This window comes from Oxyura jamaicensis, chromosome 5 (genome assembly GCF_011077185.1).
Source record: "Oxyura jamaicensis isolate SHBP4307 breed ruddy duck chromosome 5, BPBGC_Ojam_1.0, whole genome shotgun sequence".
NCBI lineage: Eukaryota > Metazoa > Chordata > Aves > Anseriformes > Anatidae > Oxyura > Oxyura jamaicensis.
Genome location: NC_048897.1, coordinates 7,671,376 through 7,695,096, shown reverse-complemented (window position 1 = coordinate 7,695,096; position 23,721 = coordinate 7,671,376). Strand labels below are relative to the sequence as shown.

At 37.7% G+C, this 23,721-nt stretch overlaps 2 protein-coding genes across 6 annotated transcripts in view; both read right to left on the bottom strand.

The window, feature by feature from the left end:
- The window catches only part of SHANK2 (SH3 and multiple ankyrin repeat domains 2), a 347,164-nt gene that overhangs the window by 21,523 nt on the left and 301,920 nt on the right, over window positions 1–23,721 (bottom strand). For 3 of the 5 annotated variants that reach the window (XM_035326921.1, XM_035326924.1, XM_035326926.1), the window contains 4 exons: window positions 22,436–22,571; window positions 19,304–19,384; window positions 18,942–18,950; window positions 16,123–16,143 (listed from right to left, as the gene is read on the bottom strand). In XM_035326921.1, coding sequence (XP_035182812.1) covers window positions 16,123–16,143; window positions 18,942–18,950; window positions 19,304–19,384; window positions 22,436–22,571 — 247 coding nt within the window. The remainder of the gene's footprint in view (window positions 1–16,122; window positions 16,144–18,941; window positions 18,951–19,303; window positions 19,385–22,435; window positions 22,572–23,721) is intronic. The other 2 variants (XM_035326922.1, XM_035326923.1) reach the window with 1 other exon arrangement.
- On the bottom strand, window positions 3,550–11,641 carry LOC118167512. Its single transcript, XM_035326927.1, has 2 exons — window positions 9,184–11,641; window positions 3,550–4,702 (listed from the first exon to the last, which is right to left on the bottom strand). Exons 1-2 carry the CDS (start codon window positions 9,260–9,262, stop codon window positions 3,843–3,845), a joined length of 939 nt encoding a protein of 312 aa, XP_035182818.1. The 5' UTR covers window positions 9,263–11,641; the 3' UTR covers window positions 3,550–3,842.

Sequence of the window (23,721 nt, the reverse complement as noted above, 5' to 3'; positions counted from 1 at the left end):
TATAGCCTGTGGTATTTATGTGAGTGAAATACCTTAGCCTGGCTCCTATGCTTCCACAACGTGAGTTGGAGCAATGTTACTTTTCAGCCCTTAGATCCTCCTCCCAAATGTTTATTTGCTTCAGCAGAAAAGCAGCTACTTCATTAGGTTACTACAGACTTCAAAACCAGGATGTTGGTGGTCTACAGATGGTGTTACTATGCAAAGTATCAGATTCAGGGATTTAAGCTTTACCTCTCATTGGAGAGCAGCAAACCCAGGGCCCTTGATATGGATGGGAGTAAGGCAGGAGGAAAAGAGCTTTTGATCCCTCTAAATAGTAGATCTGGCAGATGCAAGGATGATATTTTAAATGGGAGAAGAAGAAAGGGAAGATCTTTTAGCCTTCTGGTTAGAAGAAGGTTGTCCTAGAAGTGGATATTTTAGTGTCACAGAGGGTCAGGGAGGAGGCAGGAAAGGAAAGGTTGAGCAGAATCAGTAAGCTGAACACTGCTGAAATCTTTCCCACAAGAGTAGTGTTTCTGTTTCTTTTCAATTGAAGTTAGAATTCATTTTTTTCATTGGTCTGCTTTATTTTTGTGTGTTTTAAATCATCCAGTGAAAGGAGAAAAGGAAAAAATAATCTTAAAACCATCACATGTATTCAAAAATAAAACAAACTTCAAGTCACATTTCATAAAACTTTGTAATACAAACTGTGAACTTCTGAAAGAAAAATATCTGCACTTCTGCTCAGCAAAAGGCATCAGAAAGCAATGGTGTAACCATGAACATTTGACCTATACAGCAAAAATATGGCTAGACTCTAGAATTGTACTCAGGGGATCAATCACCAAGAGATTCAAGGATGTAGAGATTTCATATTAAGTCTCTCCCACCCTTTCCAACATCCCAGAAGGCCAACAACTGGTCTTTGGGATAGAGAAGGAACTTTGGGAAACTGAAGCACTAGGTACTCAAAATCTGTAAATCAGAAATATAAATATACCAGTAAGAACTGATCCCCTTTATTTTTAACAGACACATGTAACCATATACCCATTCAGACAACAAAAAGCTACAGGGAAAGAGTGATGAGGCTATGACAGACACTTGAAAAGCATGAATATATTTGTTTGGGGATGAAACATACATACCCTCCAACTGCACTGATTTTGCTAGACAATACTAGAAGTCAGATCCTAATTTAGGATCTGACCAAAATATCAGTTGGTACCTGTTCTTAACACCATCTACTATATCCATCTGGAAGAACTTTATTGTGTGTGAGTTTATTGCAGGTTTCTTGTCAGTGAACAGTTCCTCAGCCCTATAGCTGCTCCCATTCAAGTGGCACTTTGTGTCTAGCTAAAGCACTGAGAAATGGGAGAGGAGAGCAGGTGACAGCTTGAGCTACTTTGCAAGGAACACTTTAGGGGTTCCTCGCACAGTATTTCCAGCAGCAGCACTGCTACATCTGTGCAGCTTCTTTTGCGCTGCTGTTTTTGATCAGAATGCAAGGGTAGATTGGAGGGCATCATTTTAAAACTACAACAACAAGTTTGAAGCTACAGAAGCAGCCAGCCTGTGGAATGTGGTTTATTCTAAATGGCAGCAGCTACATGGCGGGTCCTGCAGAATACGTCAAAATCTTAGCAACTGACCGCACAACTGCACCACACTTTTGAAGTGAAAGTACTATGTAAAATAAAAACATTCTCACTGTATTATTAAGAAAATTAACTGGCTGATTTGTATTTAGCTTTATTCAAACTCATCCCAAAGAAATAAGACGTAAGCATATTGGGACAAACTTCCACTTGCCTCTGCCTTTAGCTAGGCTGTTCATATCCACATTACCAGCGTGCAAACCACGTATGCACCAGAAACACATGTTCAAAAGGCAGTTCATATTGGAGTAATGTGTCAGGCTTACTAACGGACTTATCTCCCAACCTCCATGTGATCTTAAATAATCTGCAGCATGTGTTTCTTGTACCAGTGAGAGGAAAGTCTTTGTTGGAAATTCTCTGAGGGTACTTTTACAAACAGTTTTAACAAAAGAGATAAAAAAGCCATGGAAGGGGTGCAAAAATTTGCACTTGATCTGTGTCGACAGTGTGGCCGAAGAAGTATGCCCCCAATGGTAGTCTTAGAAGGAACGCAGCTGGATGTAGGTGGAAGGGAAGAAATATTCTGTACTGCAAAGAGCCTACACTGGAGGTTGGCCATGCCAGCTGCAATTCATCATTAAACCGTTCATGTAGTAAAGTACAGCCACAAGCACGCACGCACACACGCTTACAAGGGAGCAATTTGTGGCTGACTGGTAGAATAACAAAATGTTGTATCTGCTTTATTTTGATCAACTACAGTCTCAGAGAAAGACGGAGAAGAGGCTATGGCTGACTGGACAGAGAGTGCAGCTCAGCTGTAATCATAGAAGAGGACTTTTAGGCCTACAATTACTCTCTAGTATTTGCCAGAGGAGGAATTCATTGCTGCTTTGCATATAAACTCTTCTGAACCTTTACAAAAAATTACAACGGTATGTGGAGAGTCAAACACAGGAGCCATGCTACACCTGTGATAAGTAGTTACCACGCTCAAGGGGCTCCTGGTAACAGCATCCTTCCAGAGAACTGTCAGGGATACCACATGGATAAGCCAGTCTGATGCCTCTGCATGCATATAGCAATTTGAGTGCCACTATATTAAATTCCCCCGAGAGAGGCAGCACCAACATATATAAAATAATTTATTGCAAAGTGCATTTCCATCTGCCCTGTGGGTTACCAATCGCACCCATGTTCTGCTCAGGGTGCCAGCCCTCAGGAAATTAGATGGCCTAAAGGCACAGAAAGTAGTTTGCATTTTATCAACATGTAGGTCATCTCTGATAAAAAGCTCTTAATCACAGACATAGTAGCACAGTACCCAACAGCATGTCATGACTTTTACATTCTCAAAAGGTCTGGCTGCTAGGCAAGTTGCTTTTTTTTTTTTTTTTTTTCCATTTTCTTTAATAATTAATATCTGTGATAATTACAGGGGACAGTCTCCTCCTAGTAGATTTGGTGCAGGAGATGGCTCTTATCCCCGTAGAACACATTGCTTAGTGACTCCTGTTTCAGATCCCCAGACTCTCTCAGAGGAAAAATTATAATGCTGCCCATCCAACCACCAGATCCATCATAAAAGGAACTTTGAAAATGAGAGTCAGGTGCCTAGATAGATCTGGTGGCACATTACTATACAGGCCCCAAAAGATAAATATGAGGTATGATCCTGGCAACATTACTTCTTATACAACATAGCCAAGACATGTGGATTAGCTCCACCGAGGGTCTTAGAAAGTGAGGTTGTCAGACCCACAGAGGATAAGAATGATCATGATCCGGTACAGGCTAACCCCAACACCTCAGGCTGGCATGCCAGAAACACCAGGCAAAGACTGATCGAACACAGTTTTGGAGGCGAGTATTGCCAAGACCTGTATACTTACCACCAAGTCCAGAATGCTTGCTCAGAGGGGATGGGTTAATGGAGAAAGAAAACTCAAAAAACAGCTGCCTCAAGAAATGACTTGTATTTGTAAGAAAAGCAATGAATGCCTGGCACAGAGTAAAAAAATGCTTGTATGAAGTTAAAGTGAAAGAACAGAGGCAAATGTTCTTAAAATACCAGCAGCACACATTGTTAACAGTGCAAATATAAACTACAAAATGTTAGACTAATCTAGTCAGCCAGAATACAATGTTAGCCAATGTAGGAAATGGTTGAATTCTGCCACTGATGGCCTTATGGCTAAGAATTAAAAGGACAGGCACATTAAAAAAAACCCTAAAAATCCTATGGTGTGGTTATTTTTTCTTCCCTCCCCCTTTTGCCTGGCGTGTAGGCATGGGCAATGAGGCCCTCTCGGTTATGGCTCTCTGCAGCCGGCCACTGCGACAAGGCAGAGTGGCCTGCGGTGGTTCTCGAGAGTCGCTCGTCCCTTCAGCCCCTGGTAAGCACACAGTGGAGGCTGCCACTGCGTCCTCACCAGTCCATGTCGAGGCACAGGTTAACTCGACGTGGGGGGTGGCTCTTTGGGAGATGCGTGTTTCAAGGACCTGTGTCCTTGGCTGCTTGAGGAAAGCTAAAATCTCTGACAGGTAGTTATGGATGGCTCTTGTGGAGGTAGCCACAATGCCCAGCTGCAGCTCCATGCGGCCCATGGACTGTGACATGAGACCCATGGACTGTGCATGCTCCCTCTTGATATTTTCCAGCAGCTGCACAATCCTACTGTTGGTTTCCATCAACAGCTTCTCTCCCTCTGTTAGCTGGGGCTGCCCTCTCCAACCCCGATCCCTAGGGACAGGCTCAACACCGCGGTGCTCTTCATTCATTTCATCATTGCCCTCCTCCTCAGGAGAGTCACTTTCAAACTGAGGAGTCCTACTGAGTGACTGATCCCCGGGAGACTGTATGTCCATGGTACACTCTGGAGTCCGCGCTGGTGTTTGAAATCCCTCAAAATCTTCCCCAACGTTGCTGTGCGTTTCAGATGAGGACAACGGCCACTGCCAGCTCTCTGTGGTCCTGGCCGGTGAGTCTTCATCAGAGGCAGGCACCGAGGATTCCTGTTCTTCGGCCGGCGTGGACGGTGAGCTCCCTCGGTGACGGCCAGCTTGCCCCGAGGATCCAGGAACCTCCCCATCTTGTTCCCCAGTGACATCTGGCAATCAAATAGAGGAGCAACAACCACTGTATCTGAGGCCATGCAGATGGAGGTATCTACATGCATTGGACAACACATAGAAAGAAGCCAGTTGGGAAGCCAGAGTGTATGTGTTTGGGCAAACGGAAGGGCGGACTAAAGTTTAGTGACTGCATTGGGCAAGTGGCAGTTGATATTATTAACCACTTTTTATATAAATGCACACTGTCCTGTACCCGCAACACACACAGCCATGCTGCATCCCAAGGCAGGAGCTACCAATTCACCTCATTGTGACTGTGACAGGAAATGTCAGTGAACCTATCAAAAAGCTCACCTATGCACTGTAGTGGTGTCAGTCAGAAATCCCTGGGATGAGCTCAGGGCCAAGTGTCCAAATGAGCTTCCTGTGGTGCCAGATGTGCTCCTCACTGGCTGAGGGCAGCCCTTTGTTGTTCTGAAGCACTGCTGGCTATCTTCGCTTTTGTCCGACGTCTCACGTCACCCCCACCCCTAGTGCACTCTCTCCCAAATCACTGCTGCAGAGTGACGGCGGCTGTCCACAGCATTTATCCTGTGAGCAATGCCCTCCCCAACATTTGCCAGATTTTCTCACTCTTTTCTCCAAACAGTAGGTAAAGCTATCTGAGGGCATTGCTCGCCAGGATCTCATTGTCTTCTGAAAATAAGTTTTGCCCTCCCCTGGCTACCTCTTCCCTTGCCTGAGGGCGTATGGTAGAAATCAGGGTGCAAGTGTTTCCCTGTTGCAGCTTGGTGTGCAAAGAGGCATTGTTACAGACGTTAATGAGGAGGATATAATTTATGTGCTTACTCTAAATCCTCCTGTACATAAAATGCACTCCCAAAGACTAGAGATGCCTAAGCTTTTTGCACCCACATCGATCATCAGCTCAGAGTAGAGCATGACCTGCCCAGCGCCATTCTTGATTACATGAGCCAGTGGCCAAAACTCTTACCCTTTCCATGCTTAAATAAATAATTAAAAAAATGTTTTTGGGGGGACAATTTGGTCATCAGAAATTAATCTGGGGTGATCTGGCTAAAATGTTGCAATGTGGTAGCTCAAAGAGCCTGTATTCCTCACGCTCAGGCAAGGGATATGTGAGAGAAGCACTGTTGTTGGTAAGAACCTGAACAGCAGAGGCTGGCTGTTGCAAGGTGGCTGGCTGGATGTGCTGCTCACGCTGCAGTGGTCTGAATGCCAGGTCAGTGTCAGGTCTAGTAATCTCTGACATCCCAGTCTTGAAAAATGTTATTTTCCAAGGGTTAATTTCTGCTCTTTGGAATAGTTTATATGCTGCTCTTTGGACCTCAGCTTGAAGTTGTGAGCTTACATCTGGAAGGTATTGCTGAGGCCAGGTTAAAATGCTACTTCTGCTTCTGTTTATGCTTTTTTATTTATTTATTTATTTATTTTTATTTTACATAGTTTTAAATGAAAGCTCTTTCTGCTAGACCCAAGGATCCCTCCTTTTCAATATCCATCCCTGTCTATCCTAATTCTAATGTGGCACTCATTACTTCTACACTCAAGTGTCTCCAATATTATATTGCTCTGAAAGGGATTCTGTGAAGCTTAATATAATTATGATTTTTAAATGCTAAAGTCATGGATATTATTTATGCATTTAACTTATTCACTACTTCAACGTATTCACATTCAAAGTATTCACATTATGTCTCTGTCTAGTTGGACTGTCCAGTTGCATGTTTTATGGAAAGTGAGGATGAAATTGTATTTGTAAAAAGGCATGAGCTCCTCATGAAAATGGATTTTTAGGGACAAACTGTCATGCAATCATTGGCTCCCCTACTCCATGGAGATTTGAAAGGGACTATATCAACCTAACTGCAATACCTGCTTCTTCCTTTGCAATGCTTTTCCCCAGTTGCCTTACTAATACAGCCATAGCTGCAATCCCTCATTAACAAATCTCTCTTAACAAATATAGTGTAGGACCATGAAATTATTTCTCAATGTTTTCTTATTTGAGTACACATGAAAAAAAAGAAAAAAAGAAAAACAAAACGGGACCTATTTTTACCACACATAGCAAACACACATTTCAGTTAAATTCTATGAAATCGGAGAAAGATAAGGGATTATATATATTCATTCTGGTAGAGCCACTGGTCATACAAATATCTTTGAATTTCTTTTGACATCTCATCAGAAAATTCTCAATATTTGTAAACTCCATTTTCCTGATATGTTCTAAACAGAACCCACCTAGCAATTGGTAAGTAATAGAACCAAACTAAATTAAAAGTCAAAAACTGAAACAAAACAAAATAAAGAACTCCGAAGCCCACGTTAATTTATGAGTATTTCTGTAAATAGTTCCACTGAGTTTAGATTGTTAAGATTCAGGGGGATCATAACAACTTTGTTATTTGTGCAAATTTACACATTTGCCAGAGGCTTGTGAAGAAAAGTTTCTCTGAAAAAGCATGATAATGTTTTTGCAATGTCCCTAATTCTCTATGAAAATGTACCATTTGCCATCCTCCTAATCAATACTTTCAGCCTTTCAGAGCTAAAAGAAAAGCATCTGGCATAGGTGACCAATAACACAAATGACAAAGAATCCAAGCAAACAGTCTGTGAAAACCCATGGGCAGAAAGTTAACTGTGGAAACTATTGGCGAATACTTATGAATAATGAATACATTCACAGGTTTTAGAATAGGTTTGTTAACTTGACTAGCAATGAAAAGGAGGAATATTCATTAACGGTTATTATTAATAACAAAGTGTTCAACAATTCTAGTCACTTCATCTGGAAGCTTTATCAAGCATTGATGTGGGGCACAGGGGAAACCAAGGGTGTTTTACATTGTCTCACACAAACTTTTGTTCACTGCTGAACAATCATGGGAAATCTGCCTCAAGGTGAATGGCTGACACCACAGTGATGAATGTGTCAGTCTCTGCCCAATAAATCCATTCCTTGATGACCAAAGGTCGCCCTAGATTCAGACTGGATCTTGTTAAGATGATGGCACCAGCTTCTGGGTTGGTGTTGTGGAAAAGGCGTGCCAGTTACATACAGTAGGGCACCAGGAAACTTGGTTTGGCTGGAAACTGTCCTGATCCAGTGAAGAGGCTTGCTGCTTTGAACAGCAAGATTAAGGCTGGCTGAAAGTTACCTAAGCAAACTGCCTTTACCTCATTTCCTTAGCAAAGAGGTGACTTCTTAAATAAATGAATAAATAAATAGCAAGAGAGTGCTCAGACTGCCAAGACAAAATTGGCTATGAAAAAATCTGTACATCAACATGGTTGACCTTACTTGGTTGTTAATTAACTTTAAAAAAAATCTCTCTCATTTAAAACTAAGCTTAAAATAAAGTGGGTACAAAGAAGCACAGCTAGCTTCCTTAGGTGTGAAGCAAAGGGACGAGGTCAATTTCTCTGATTTTTCTTGTTTCGACCTTACGCATCATTCCTACATGCAGCATCTTGCTCACAGTGATATATGCAACTTACAGGCAAAACACATCGGTTGTGTCTTTTTATATATATCTTTATATTTAGAGCTAGTGATACCAGCCAACAAACTGACAATCTTCAGAGTTGTGACCTGCTTTATGTTCCTAAACTTACGTCCCTTGCTCTGAAAGGGCATGACTCCCAGTTTGGTCCTTAAATGACCAAGTAAGGGAATCAGAAAGGAGCATGCATATGGGCTGAAGGAAATATGAATGTCTGGCAGTCAGTGACCCACTGCACTTTAGCTTCAGTGCTTGATCACTGTGAATACTATGCAGATATTTCCAAAAGTCACCTGGGACTCTCAGGTTTCTGTAGAATGTTTTACCTCACTGATCCTGTTATGTTAAAACAAAAAATGAGATCTGTTATTAAAGTGGTTCATGTCATAGTGACTAGTGAATTATCATCAAAGTCCTAACTATTTTCCTTTCTTTCCTGTTTTCAGACAAATTCTCTGATTCTGCAGCAAAGGCTGTAGCTGGCTGCTTGTATGCGTGTTTGCACTGGGCTGATACAGGGCTTGGTCTGATGTGGCCTATCAGTGGTGCAATTGTTCCTGGTGGCCACAGGAGAACCACTTAGTCTTTTGTGCCTGCAGGGGTGACCTGTGGTTTGCCCAATCCTTTTCTGAACATCATGACTAGAAACCAGGATTATGAAGCCTCTGTGTTCATGAATACATCTTTCATTTTGGAGCATTGCTCTACCATGCTGTTGCCTTGCTTCATAACATTTGTGACCATGCTTTCCTGCTGACAGTCCTTCAAGCTTGTTATTAGACATAGTTAGGATGTAGCAATTATCTGGTTGAGATACACAGAGAATTGAACAGTTGATTCAGCTGTATGGATAGAAGACCAAGACAGAGGCCAAGAACAGAGCAGGGTTTTGGATATAGACAAACTTTAGAGACACCAGAGGTATTTCTTTAACTTTTGTTCAGTGAAGAACATTTGAGACTTATGCCTGTGTTGTGCCTTACCTGCCACTTGGACTGGCAGTTGATCCCTCCCCTGAGATGTGCTGTTCTTTAAGAATCCCTCCTTTTGAAATCCCACCATTTCTGTTTCACCTCTGCTACTGGACCGTTGCCTTTTCCATTATATTTCCTTTTCAGATTCCCCACCAGAAGAGCTGGACGTGAGGGGTGGGGTACCGTCTTCCTGCTGACAGGTAGGTGGAGATGTTCCTTGGCCACAACAAGTGGGCCAGGAGCTCAACAACAGCGGTACCACAGTTGGGGAGCTTCCTGGGACCTGCCTCTGCTGCTCTGGACCTGGGCCTCTGCCTGTATCTGCATCATGCCTCCTGGGGTGGGTGCATTTTTCAAACTGCTTAGGTACCAAGGTGACAGATGCCTTGTAAATACCTAAGATAGATACAGACAGAAACTGTACCAGGCGCAATCAGTTATGCAAAACTTCATACAATGCCAATTGCACCTATATGCTGTAGTATCACCCACCTTTTCTAGCATCTGCAGTCAACCACAGTCAAATATTTGGCACATGTATTTTTCCTTTTGAAAAGTGATGGAAACACAGGACATTCATTCTTCCTTGGTGTCAACCGGTCTAGAAACTTAGCCCTTAATGTCAGGTACTGCATATGCACATATTTTGTTCCATCGTCTTCCATAAATATGAGTTTGCAAGTTTAGCTTAATTCTTTCATTAGACAATACAATTTGTGTTTCTTTGTCAATAATCTGTAAATATCATTTACATAAGCAGTACTAAAACTAAAGGGGTAGTCTTATGTGTGCACATTAAAAATGCATAAAGATGCATTTAAACTACGTTAAAATATGGTTACGGTGTTGCTTTTATGTGTTGATTTTTAAAATTTCCTTTATATTAGACTATAGGTAGCTCATTTTTAGCATAAATATTGGAAGTTAATATGCATATAATCATAAATTTCCATGTACAAAACAACAACAACAACAACAACTAAAAACTGTCTAAAACAAGTAGGTACTCTTATTCCCACTGCGTTCCTTTTAGATTTTTGTCACTTCCCCTACAGAGGCAAAAGACCTTGCCCTGCCTATTTTGTGAAAGAATGCTTGGGAAGAAACTTGATAAATACTTCAGGCTGAATGTCTGTGTGTTGGGGGCAACTGTATAAAGGATAATTTGGGCAAACAGTACATATGAGAATTTAGCCAATGCTTTCAAAGAAGCAGATAAAATTCTGGAAGAGATTTCCAGTACTAAAGGGTGGTGTATGTTAGGCGGGGGGGAAGTGGCAGAATGATAAGAACCTACTGATTTCAAAAGCAAGCTTGATCAGGCTACAGAAGTTCATATGATAATGATGCTTGTCATAGAAGCAATTGTATTCGATGAATAAATCTCTAGTGTCTCTGGAGAAAAACAGATGACTTATTTGCAGAGGAATCTCTGCTGTATTAGCTATGCCAACTGAAAACTAATGCATCTTTTAGCTATTCAAATGTGAAAAATCATCAAAGACCAAAAGTAGGTAGGGTATAGCTAGGTCTTCAATACACTGTTCAGAATTTAAAGGCTAACTATAGCTAAATAATTGTTTCAGTGGAAGAATATTAAAGGTTTAGATTTAAACTCAAGCTTGTTTATGATCATATTTACAGGAAAGAAACGGCAAACTGAGCCCATGTCATACAAATGTTATAGTTAAAAACACAAAAATTGAATGATTTGAGTTTTCATTTAGAAAATTAGGCTAATACTCATAAATCTGCTACCATGACCACATTTTAATCTGGAAATTAACTTGTTCCAGTCCCACTGCAAATGAGCAATTTGCAGGACTGTGCTTAAGTCACAGTGCCAAAATATTTACCATATTGCAGACAATAGGCAGAGAATATTACTTTAACTGTTACCATGAGGAAATAACAAAAGTGCTTTGCAATACAGTCAAAACCATAAGCCATTCAAAACACCTTCCTTTCATTGAAAACTGAGTAAAAATACGTGTATATTGTCTGGGATACTGTAAACTCTACAACGTACACAAAAAATCAAAAATTGGAAAATTATGTAAAATAAATCAGTAAAACATAAAAATTGCTTCATGAGTAAAATCAATCATTAAACATTGAATATCTACAAATACCATTAAATGTTTTATACAAAATGATTCGTATATATTCACATTAAGGAACTATCAAAACTTTCTCTAAAGAAAGTCTTATTTGGGTTTCTAGGCTTGAAAATATCTCCACATTAGTACATACAATTCACATTAACATATTATAATCACACAGTCAAAAGTAATTTTAAGGAAGGCAGAAGATTTATATTTGTCCAAATTATTTCTATAGATACAATTTTCAAGTACCAGCTCTTTAACAGTATGTTCAATTAATGAAGTTATTATATAGGCATTTAAAATGCACCTGCAATCCTGCAGCCTTACAATTCAGCCTACCTTGAAAGAGGAATGGTCATTGTCTAACACTGGTTTCTGTTTAAGAACAAAAACAAAGCAGAGAATATAGTCAATACCCACTCCTACCCTGCAAGCCAGGTGGAATTTAAGTGGCAATTTGATGTTCTGTTTAAGAGACAGCATTTGAAAATTTGGCCTTGTCACAAAAGAAAGACAATTAACTGAAAGAAACCAAAAAGAAAGGTGGAGGATCTAAGACACTTGCAGCCTTCTCTGTTCTTACACTTACTTACACACTTCACTTCCACACCGAGGGGAAAAAACAAGCAAACTATGATGAATTATCTAAAAACATTTATTTTCAATTATATTAGGAATTAGTTAACATGGACATATGAACATTTGAAGAAAAAAAAAGAGAGAGAAATAGCAGCAAAGGGAGTTTTGAGATGAGGGAGATAAGTCCTTCATCTCCCTGGCTCCTGAAAAAGAGAGAGAATACATTAAAAGTGTTGAAAAGTTTTCCATTGCCCTAACTGTACGACATTGGGAAATACATGCAATTTTAACTGTTCCTCAAGCACTCATGATTAAGAGTATGTTGATAGATATTCAATTAATAATATCTGAATATAACAAGTGACACTCACATATGCCAATGTGTTTCATTCATCTGGCTCCAAATGCTACAAAACCCACGTTTTCTTTAACACTTACTATTCTTTTTCCAACTTCTTTTATACCATTGTCTTGTTGGTTGATGAAGAAAGGCTTTGAAAACCTTTTCATTTACTGTCCTGTAGCAAAGAAAACCAAGTATTATGAAGGGGCACTACAAACACTAGAGAATAATCTAACAAAATCAAAATAATACTAGTGTAAATGAGGAGAACACCCACACAGTGACTCAACTGACCTCTCTGATCAGGGATTCCCAGTGTTTTCAAAATGTCAGTTAAAGTTCATACATTAAGCAGTATAAAACTTGTTTTGAAGAAGTATTGAGTCCCAATAGTTACCTGTTAATTTTAGATTCTATGCCAAAAGTTGCTAAAAATCAGCACATTAGATTTTTTTTTTTTTTCCCTGTGGAAAATCTAGGCTTAGCATTTTTCTCCTTGAAACATGCTGAATTTCAATACTTTTCTCTTATGAAGTGTTTTAAAAGCAGGTATGTTGTCGGTAAGCAGGTATGGTCCAAATTCTATTCCTTCTTACATTGTTGAGGACTCCACATGAGATAAACTACAAGTCATAAAACCTGTAGCCTTGCTCCATCAGCATGAAGATGGAGCCCATGTTTTGTCACATATGTGCTTCACTAATTCCACTCAGAGTCACTGCCACATGCTTTTGAAAATGACAATCGTATGACAACCTTTATCTTATTATTGCTACCTCATTAGAATTTCAAATAGGTAATGCAAATCAATTACTTACAAGGACAACCTTCAAGAATTCTTCATTATGCCTGATGCCTTTTGATCTCATCTTCTAAAATACTGTGTCTGGTGAAGATCAGAAAACCTTCTTCCTACATAGAAGCACTGTAGATACTGGAAACTATCAAAGAAGTTGATGCTGTCAGTGCTGTAAGAGTTGCTTTGATGGTATTTCCATTGTTTCCTGCAGACAAATCTCCATCATCAACTCCATCATATTGAAATAAAAAAAATGACTTTGAACCCAGACGTCTTTTTTGAGTGGTTTCTTCAAACACAACATAACACATTAAGCTAATCCACTGTTTGGCATTCATTTATATGTATTTGCTCTGCAATTTCATTGTTTCAGATGCCATTAGAATGTGCCACCTTTGAAACAATGGACAACAGGTATGAGATGAAGTGTGAACGCTTATTGCAGACAGAGCTAATAATATTTCTTTTGAATGCCAACAACTGATATTTTTTCCATTCAAATGTTGCTAAGACCTGGTGCCAGGTAACAATACCCTATGTTGATGATATCACAGTTATTCTGTATCAGAGAGACAGCACTAGCATCTAAACTGTTTAAAGGAGAAAATCCTACATCCGTATTAGGTACTTTAGGCCACAACAAAACCCAAAGATCACCATCAACACATACAGCGGGATTATTTTACTTAGATTACATATCAAATATATATATATATAAAATCCCACCAAACCCCCAGAGCTCACAACTGACACTCTTGTGACACTGTCAAAGCAGTATTTTTGATACGGAAGAATTATCTTATCATTCTATTTTCCTATGAAAATTTAGCCTACTCTATTATTTTTCTACTTTCTCTTAAATTCTTGAGATATCTCCCAAGGATATTTATATTAGCTTTTAATTTAAACTGTCTACTTTACCTTCCACTGACAAGCCCAAATTACTCACTAAATCAAACCCACTTCTGTCAGTAAAAAGCTTATCAGCATGAAACTTTTGAATCATGCATCTAGATATTTACAGATCTTAGTTTATGAATGTATTCGTTAAGTATTGTATCACTGTAAAATTCTCCATTCACAAGAATTTATCAATAAACACATAAAAATGAAAGCTGAAAGTAAAACCCTTCAAAAGCAAGCTTTTCATGAGACGTAAAATTTTAACGAATTGTTAAATTTATTATTTTAAAATATTCATTTTGAAACTAATGATATCTATTTTTTTTTGTAGTGATGATGAAAATTATAATTGGAACAAACACTTCAGGAGGTTAATATTTTTTCTTTTAATATTTTATTTTTAGAGTATTTTCAAATCTTCATTTTAATTTGCTGCATTAATATTTTGGTTATTCTTTAATTTTAATAGGCTAACTACATATTAGCTAGAAATAGAAGTATTGCCTCCAAAAAACTTGCTGCTACAACTGTTAGTCTATCCATTGTTGAAAACCTAAAAGTCATAAAGGAAAAAAAGACCTCCCTGACATCCCATAAAATCCAGAAAATAGTTTTACTGTTAGAATCACATCCCCTTCAAACATACAGTTTGAAGTTGGATGTTATTTCTCTGAGTTAGGTAGTTGCTGAAAGTAGTAAGTCAGTGGCACAGAGTATAGTTTACCTTTTAGTAATTTGTGCTATGAAACCGCAGTAACATGGTAATACTGCCTATGACATACTATGAACTTTTTGTGACCTAACGATTTTATTACCTATCAATCTGGACACAAATATCTTTTCTATCCTGAATATAAAAATACTGCCTATGCAGTTCCCTTCTCCCAGCCTCCCAATGAACCAGAACCCCTGTCCAAAGACAACCAAAAACGGTCAAACAGAACCACAAAAGCCTCCCTCACCTATAACCCAGAAAACTGTATTTTTGCTTGACAGAAAGCTCTACAACAACAACGTAAAAAATTTTGATATGCTGCCAAAACATATGTTTTAGAAAAATACCAGTAGCAATGGGGTTTATTTATTATATTCTTCGAATTGAGAATGGAAAATACCACTAGCTGGAACCCGTGTTAGTGACCTAAAAGGAGGTCAGTAAAGAACAGAAAAAAAAAAAAAAAAAAAAAAAAAAAAGAGAGGAAAATAACCTGATTTTTTCTTGTTTAACGATAAAAAGCAAAAGCTCCACTACCGAGAGAAGACACTGCCTACAGCCTATCTTTCCTTTCAGGGACACTGAACTTTGTCAAAGAGCAGGACACAGACTGTTTTACCAGCTATCACCTAGGGGCCCAGAGAGGTTTGAGGCTCTTCCTTGAGCTAGACACCATGAAAACGTGTAAATGACACAGTCCCTGCTCGGGAGAGCTTACAATCTAAAAAAGCAAAATGACATACAGGAGTATGGAAAAATACAGCTAAACACAAACAAACTTTGTATACATATATATACGGTTACATTTATAAAAACTATTAAAATAGCATCACTACCTCTACCTGTCCCTCTGCCTAGCCATTACTTAGATGACTGCTTAATAAGGATCATGGGGGAAGTGGGTTTTAAGGAGAGATTTCAGGGAGAAGGTAGTGGCCTTATGAATCAGTTCAGGGAGGGCACTCCATGCATACGGGACAGTGTGGAAGATGTCATATCAAAAACTTAAAATTGTGCAGAGCAGCATTTCTCAAGGTCGAAAAATCAGATGTTGTGTGCAAGATCCCTATTTCCTGAGACAGAGACAGTGTGGTTACGTGAGTAACTTTTGGCCATTAAAAGGACAAGTGAAACCACTAATGTAGGACTACACTGAGGATGTGTTACTGGCCACATATTCTTTGTGGCTGCTAGTTAGCACAGTAACTGTGAGATGATATGGAAGGGTTTGGAAAAGAGTTGGATACAAAGAAGGAAAGAAAGGCAAGATGAGACAAAAGGAAGAAATGTGGGGAATATTTTCAAATGTAGTCTTCTGCTTGAGTTCTTAGTGTGTTTGCAATTTATTAACTAAGTAACTAAAAAACATATACAATAACTAATGTACATTTGACACCATAAAATAAACTGGACCATATGCCAACATTTACATTATGTTATTATCCTTCACTATGGAAAGGTGAGAAACAGGTTAAACAAGAGACAAAATGCTTCCCCTTACCCTTCTTCTTCCGTACTGAAGCTTGGAAATAGAAAGGGAATGAACTGTGAATCAATTCTGAAGGTAATTTTGTATGCTAAATCCTTGTCTGTTATTTTGAGCACAAACATTTTTCTTCCATCTAAGAAGTCAGTCTCTCCCTGCTAACCTATACTACGCATGAACCTATCAAACCAATGTAGATAAAAAGCTTGGCAAAAGCCCAGTTTATCAGGGTTTATACATGAACTGTAAGAAATTGCTCCCCTGCATATAGTAGGGATACGTGTACAATGTTTCTCTACATTCTTTTAAAAAAGTAATAACTGGGACAACTTATTGAAATTATTATAATAGGGCATTTTAATATCTTTGCAGATTGAAGTGGAAAGGAATTGCTAGCAGATGTTATCTGCCATATTTTGGAATAATTAATTTGAAAGAGAACAACTGAGATGGTCTGCTCAGTATTATGGAGAATAGGACAGCTAAAAATCAATTAATAGAACTGTAAGTAGAGTTCAGAGCCAGGCAAAGAAAGTGACTGCAAAGACTACAAGGTGTATAAATTAAAAAAAAAAAAATCATGTTGTTTAGCTTAGCTAGGAAAACTGACAAAAATATATACTCTAAGGGAAAACAAACTGGGAATTTCTATTTAACATTTTCTTATACTACATAACAAGGGACATTCAATAAAATTAAAGGCATCACATTTAAAACTAATAGAAAGGAAATACATCTGTACACAGCACATAATTAGCCTGTGGAATTCATTGCCACGAGACATTATTGAGACCATGAGCTTCTTAAGTTCAGAAAAAAGATTACACATATATCAATGAGAACATCCACAGTGTTCTTCTATAGATACTTCCTATTTATTTTGTATATATATTTTATAAATCAAATGTTTATTCTTTAAATATTTTAATGGACATAAAAATGTGGGTGTTCTCATAGTTCATACGGATGTCCAATATATACACATATACATATAAAGATATATAAATTATATATATATACACACATACAATCTGTGTTTTACGTCAGAAGACAACTTTTAACTGATGATAGTGAGAACATTATCTCCTTGGAAACTTGTTCAGTTGTTGTGCAATTTAAGAATTCTTGTTCCTTCTACTAATAGTCCTTTTACAGGACAAATATTAAAATAGGTAGATCACAGATGTTATTTATAACAGTAGTCATAGTTTGCTAAGATGGCAAATGTTCACAGTATCATGTGGAACTGGTATTTATAGCCATTAGGAAGATGATAAATATCTGCCACACTCCAGTATTACTACAACTTCGTTAGGGGACAAACACTTCTGGAGCATGTTTTAGGACAGTTCTTCAGAATAGTAAAGTCTTGCCACAGTAATATTTGCCCCATCTGGATAAAGATATGGATGGGAAACTTGTTTCAAGATTCAAGTGTGTCCTATGGCTGCTAGTCACAAAAGCAGTGGTTTCTGCTAGCCAATGAGACCAAACAGCAGAACAAGTAGTATATGCTGAATTAGGGGATAGTAAGATAAATTGCAATGCTCTTCATTGCAGAGGTGACTTTACTGTTAATAAGTGATTTTCCCCTAGAAGAGAGTGCTGCTTCTCTCTGCTTTAAGAACAGTATCTACTATGTAAGTCTGAAAAGTAAGAGAAATACAAGATACATTCTCAGAATATCCTCATTTTGAAAGTGATTTGCAGAAGGGAATAATGAAGGGGAAAAATGGAACCTAAGTATTTCTCCCTCCTTGGGAAAGTTTGTTGACAAACCAGCAATGTTTTACAGCTTGCTAGCACTCCATGCAAGGAAAACAAATCAAAACAACCCAAAATAAAGAGTGTGCAGAAATAATATTTCACATTTTAATCCTGTAAGAAAAATTATGGAGAATTCATAATGTGCTGAAAACTTTAGTCAGGCTCCTAGAGTTCTTGTCATAGGCTAAATGAATTTTCTGAGCTCAGTTAGGGATAAGTAATCAGGATGTTTAATTTTGTCTTCATTTGGTTGTTATGCCACAGAGAAGACGGTAACCATTTCTGCACTGCTTTTTTGGTCAGAGCTCCCACTGAAACTATGTGTCTTCAGGCTCGCTAAAGGATGGATGGGGTCCGTCTGCCCCAGAAAAAAATGACTTATAGGGAAAAAATGTAGCCATTTATCCACAATGCTTTGATTCCCTCAGGTTGGCCTTCATATGAGTCTATGCCAAAAATAAAAATGATTACAAAAAGTGAGTATTTAAATCACTGTCTTTCCACAGCGATGGAAAAATTATTGTATTATTCTGCAATGAGGGACGTGGTTTGTTTTTACACCTAACATCATTTGCTAAACACACTATTCTGGTGAAATAACCATGTATAAATATACCTTGGACTTTTCTCTTTGTACATGCAGTCCATTCATAACATATTTTTTAGTCTAGGTGCAGAAATTCTACCTTTTAATGACCTAACAGATAAAAATCAGGAAGGGAAAAAAAAAAAAAAAAAAAAAAAAAAAAAGAACTGTTACTTTCCTCACTTCCATAAAATAATAAAAATAAATAAATCCCAAAGAACTATGCATATTTAGAATGTGGATGTTCAAGTAAAGGAATCTACGATCACATTTCTTAGAATTAGCAAAGCGAATAGAAGACTGAATTCTCAATACTTTTTTTTTATTACCAATAGTGAGGAGAATTAATCTCATGTCATGCACAAAAGTCAAAGTGACATCATAATATACACTTTTTCAGATCAGAGGCTAATGAAAACAGGTTGAAGTTGAAGCTGCTTTAACACTGTCAGCTTTTTAACAACAGCTTCTGGCAGCTTACCTTTATCCACTAATGAGAGGCCACAGAAATTTAAAATAAAACAATATTAGATGAACTGAAAATTTAGAAAGCAAAGCTAACAAAATATGATACGGCATTACTTTTTAGTAAATGTGCCAAACTTTGATGATGCATAAAAATGTATCAACATTCTCTTGCATAGCAGTAAAGGCACAAGTTTTAAAAAAATTATTCATGCAAATCATGCATATTTAAATCTCCAAAGATGCAGCATTCTTAAAACCCTTTCTGCTCTATATAATGTACACAGTGCAGTTCTTTTAAATCAATTGAACACAACATATATATATATATTTAAATTTCTATTATCCCAGCATGCTTGTCAAAAAACACTTTCTTACCAAGCTCTTCAAGCTCTGAGGTCATTGACTTAGACCGCAAGGTCAGTGCAGTGGTTGGAGCTCGCTTAGGCGGTGGTGGGGCTTTGCATTAAAGAGAAGGATATACAGTATAAGTAAATATACATCTCTTAACCACTATATTCACATACACAATTTCAGATTTATTTAAAAGAATATGCCACATTAAATAAGGTAATATTAAATACGTACATGCAGAGGAAAAACCCCGAGACGCTTTTCAGGTACTGAATTTCTGTACTGTTTCTACTTTTAGCGTAGGTTGTTTGACACATCAGCAAGCTTTTATATAACAGGATACATAGAAACAGCTAAAGCTAAATAACTCTGCCCTTCTATTTTTCAGCAGGAAAAAGACTTGTTAGAGAAAGTGCCTCACAGCAGTTGTGCCCCTCCTTCTAAGAAATGTACATAGCTAAAAATCTCCTGGAGACCAGCCAACCTCTGCCAGATTAATTTCATCTTTGAAGAAACTCTTAAATCTGAGAAATACAAGAAAGAAGATTCAAATTTATCTCTATAGTCACAGGGAGACTAGGGAAAACAGGTGATTCTCAGAGTAAGTAAGACAAAGTAGATCTTTAATATCAAGTCAATCAGTTAGCACAGAACAAGCATCTATTTTAGTATCCTGAGAACAAATGTTTTCTGATAGCTTCAAATGTATCCAAACCACAGAATATATTACAATAATCCACTCCAGAGGTCAGAAAGGAGACTAACATCAGAAAAGATTATGGCAATGTTGGTAGAAAAGCAGGAGGTTTCCAGCAAGTAGAAATGGTGCTGGCACACCAGGAAAAATTAAGGATTCTGATGTGTTTTGGTCAATAACATACGTGATGCTACACCATTCTGACAAAAGGTGGCAAAGCGGGAAGAAAGAGTGATGGAGGGAAGTATAGCTGCCTTTCTGTATCAGCTATATCCACTACATAAGTTTCATCTTTCCCCTGTTAAGCTCTTTCATCTTTTCAGAGAGGCTTGAACAACAGTGTGCCAATAAAATTAAAAATATAGCTCAGGTTCAGTGCCACGTATGCAGTATCTACAGCTCAAGTATTGCAAATATTAACTCCAATCTGGGCTCTGCTCTTGCCCAACAAGAGAAGTGACAGCAATTTTTTGAGGCAAACTGCATAAAATACTGGATTCTTAATTGAGGCTAACACTGTCCCTACCATAAAGGAGACTGATGGCAAGCAAAGCCCTCCATACAATTCCCAACTTAAAATGGCACTTGTCAGGTGACAAGAAAGGCTACTAACTTGCATCAAAAAGGGGCAAGATGGAAAGGTGAATGTTTTTGGCATTTTGGCAAATGACATGTTACCAATAGAAGGCTCTGGAAAGACGGCAAAGAGCTGGGGTGTGTTTTTGTAGAAACAAGTTATTCTTCCCTTTCTGTTGTATACAACAGTAGTTTTATGTAAGGCCAGTATGACACATCAAAAGGCAGAAGTGAAATGTTTGTTTAGAATGTGCTAACGGTAATTCTGTTAAGCTAGAAATTTTGCAAAACCATGTTTGGGCATTTTTTACTTGATTATAACCTTTTTTTTTTTTTTTTTTTTTTTTTTGAAATTCTTGGTTCCTCCAAGGTGCTATATGTGGTTTGGTTTGTTTGTTTTGTTTTGTTTTGCTTTAAAGCAGTAGATGTCAAGGACAGCGTAGAAGGAAAATTTTACTCTTTGACAAAGAGGGAGCCCTCTGGTGCCAGATTCCAGCCTGCTCTTGTATTGAAAAGCCGGGTGGCTGTGAGTGACAATTCAAGAAACTGGTGGGAGGAACAGGAGTCTTCAAAAATGTGATGCTGCTGAATTGAACAGTAGTTACTAGCAGCAATCTTTTCTGATTAATGATCATAGAATCATAGAATATCCCAAGTTGGAAGGGACCCATAAGGATCATCAAGTCCAATTCCTGGCACCGCACAGGTCTACCCAAAAGTTCAGACCATGTGACTAAGTGCACAGTCCAATCTCTTCTTGAATTCAGACAGGCTCGGTGAAGTGACTACTTCACTGGGGAGCCTGTTTCATTGTGCAACCACCCTCTAATTATGAGGGCCTAATAACTTCCCAGAGTGCCTTTTACCTGAGCAGATTCAGGAGCATCTAAGGTGAAGGAAATAGTTCTAAATCTCTCTTTTTTTATATATATTTTTTTTTTTTTTTTGGGGGGGGGGGGGGGTGGGGTTTTTTTTTTTTTTTTTTATTTTATTTTTTTGGGTGTTTTTGGTTTTTTTTTGTTTTTGTTTTTTTTTTTTTTTTGGGTGGAGTGGGGGGGGGGGTGGTTTGGGTTGGGGGTATAGAACATTGCAATTCTTGTGAGCATAGCCCAGTCTTACTTTATAGGTTATCCCATTAATCTCCATTAAAGTTAATATAGGAAAAAAAATAGGCTTTTAAACTGGGAAAAAACCTTTCCCTGTTTGTACTCAGACAATTATTTCCCAAAGTCTTTGCAGCACATGAGGCTGTACTAACCTCTCCTGGACCTTTTGCAGCTTTCTTGTTAGCTGTAAAGTGGAGCAAATAGAAATTGCATGTTTTCAGCTTATAGGAGGAGGAGGGGATTCTCCCTGACTGGAACTATTCCTTCACTTTGTATTCACCTAGAGTGTTTTGACCATTGTAATGTACAGTTTTTCTATCAGAAATTCAGTCAAAATATATTGCTTGCTTTTCTTATGCTCATAGAGTTCCTTTATAAAATGTTTTGCCAACCTGTAAGTTCTCAATAACTTCCAGAGGAGTGAAATTAACCTCAAGTATGTATTGAATTTATTAATAAATACTAACCTGTTCTTTGTGGATTTTCTAAATCATTACTGCAAGACACTCACATCAAGAAGTTTGACTACAACATCTTCAAACAACATTGTATAAAGATCCACAAAGAGAAATTTCATGGCAAGCATGACAATGGAACACTATCGTTCTTGTCATGTACTAATGCGTACGTCATCAGATTTAAAGTACTCTAAATTAAATAGCAGAAGACTATTTCAAATTTAAAAATGGAAATTTGTAAATCAGAATTTCTTGTTCTTACCCTATTTTCCATGGAGCAAGACTGGAAAGACTCCATTAGGAAAAGAGAAAAATGTACCTTTCTTTCTAGCTGTGTCATCTGGATCAAGATTCCTGGTTACTGTGACAACCTTTAGAACTAGGTGATTGCCCCCTTGTCGAATCATGTTCACCACCTGCCTGTGGCCAACTTTCACTACATTCTCATTGTTAACCTGCAAAGACAGAAAATATTCTTTTAGATCAAAATTCTGAAAAAAATCTGTTGTTTCAGTTTTTAAACCCAGAAGGTAGAAAGAACAGGAAGATACAGAATTTCTAATTACTATCTTCTAATAAAAATAAATATTATATAGACTATATGATAACAGTAGAAGAAAAGCAAACACTTCATGAAATATGCAAGTAATTTGCCTATAATTACCAGTTAAAGAAATAAACAGAAACAAACAAAAAAAAACACAAAAAACACATAAAGTGTTTAACCAAACCTTTTCCTTTACATATTTTATTTGCAACTATTAGTGTGCTACAACTCTGCATTTCATACACTAAAATATTTTTTTAAAATAATAGTCATTATTTACCATGGCATTATGCACAAATGTTTATATGCATTTTTCTCTCTGATTTAACCAATGATATATTTAGAAGTTTTTCCTTTTAGATCATCCAAGAAATAAGATTTTCACTCCTGAAATGAACTCTCAGATTCAAGAGGCATTCTTTTATTTGATGCACTTTTTTCCTCATTTTCCAGTGTTTTCCTTCTGAGAGTTTCTGGAAGGATCTGATGTCTAGGAAGCAAAGGCAACAGGGCCATAGCAGTCCAAAATAATTTTCCTGGAAAAAGATGAGTTAACTATATGAAACCCTGACCATCTATTACTGTCATGCCAATTAAACTTTAAGCCACATTCAACATTCAACTTTAAAACATATACTCTCTGAGTAATTCTTACTGCTACAGCAAGATTTCTGCTCTATAACATTTCTTCTTAGACGTACAAGAATGCATAGGTGTAGAAATCTGTAAATAAGCATGCATAAAAGTAATGTTCAAAATCTGTTTACACAATCTTTAAGGAGTCACTTAGAGTTATTTGAAATCTGAATGATAGCAGCATATAAGACTGAAATCCTGCATGTGTTACTTGAACATCAGTGATATTAAGGAACATAATCACTGAAGGGATGTTGCCAGAATACATGCTGGGAATTTGATCTTTATCCAAAATTCAACTGACTCAGTTATTTTTCACTGAGATCACTCAGTGCCTTCCAAAATGAACAGTCATTTTCAAAGTAAGCATTTTTGGTCTCCTCTATTTATTCTGACAGGCTGGGCATCTCACATTCAAAAGA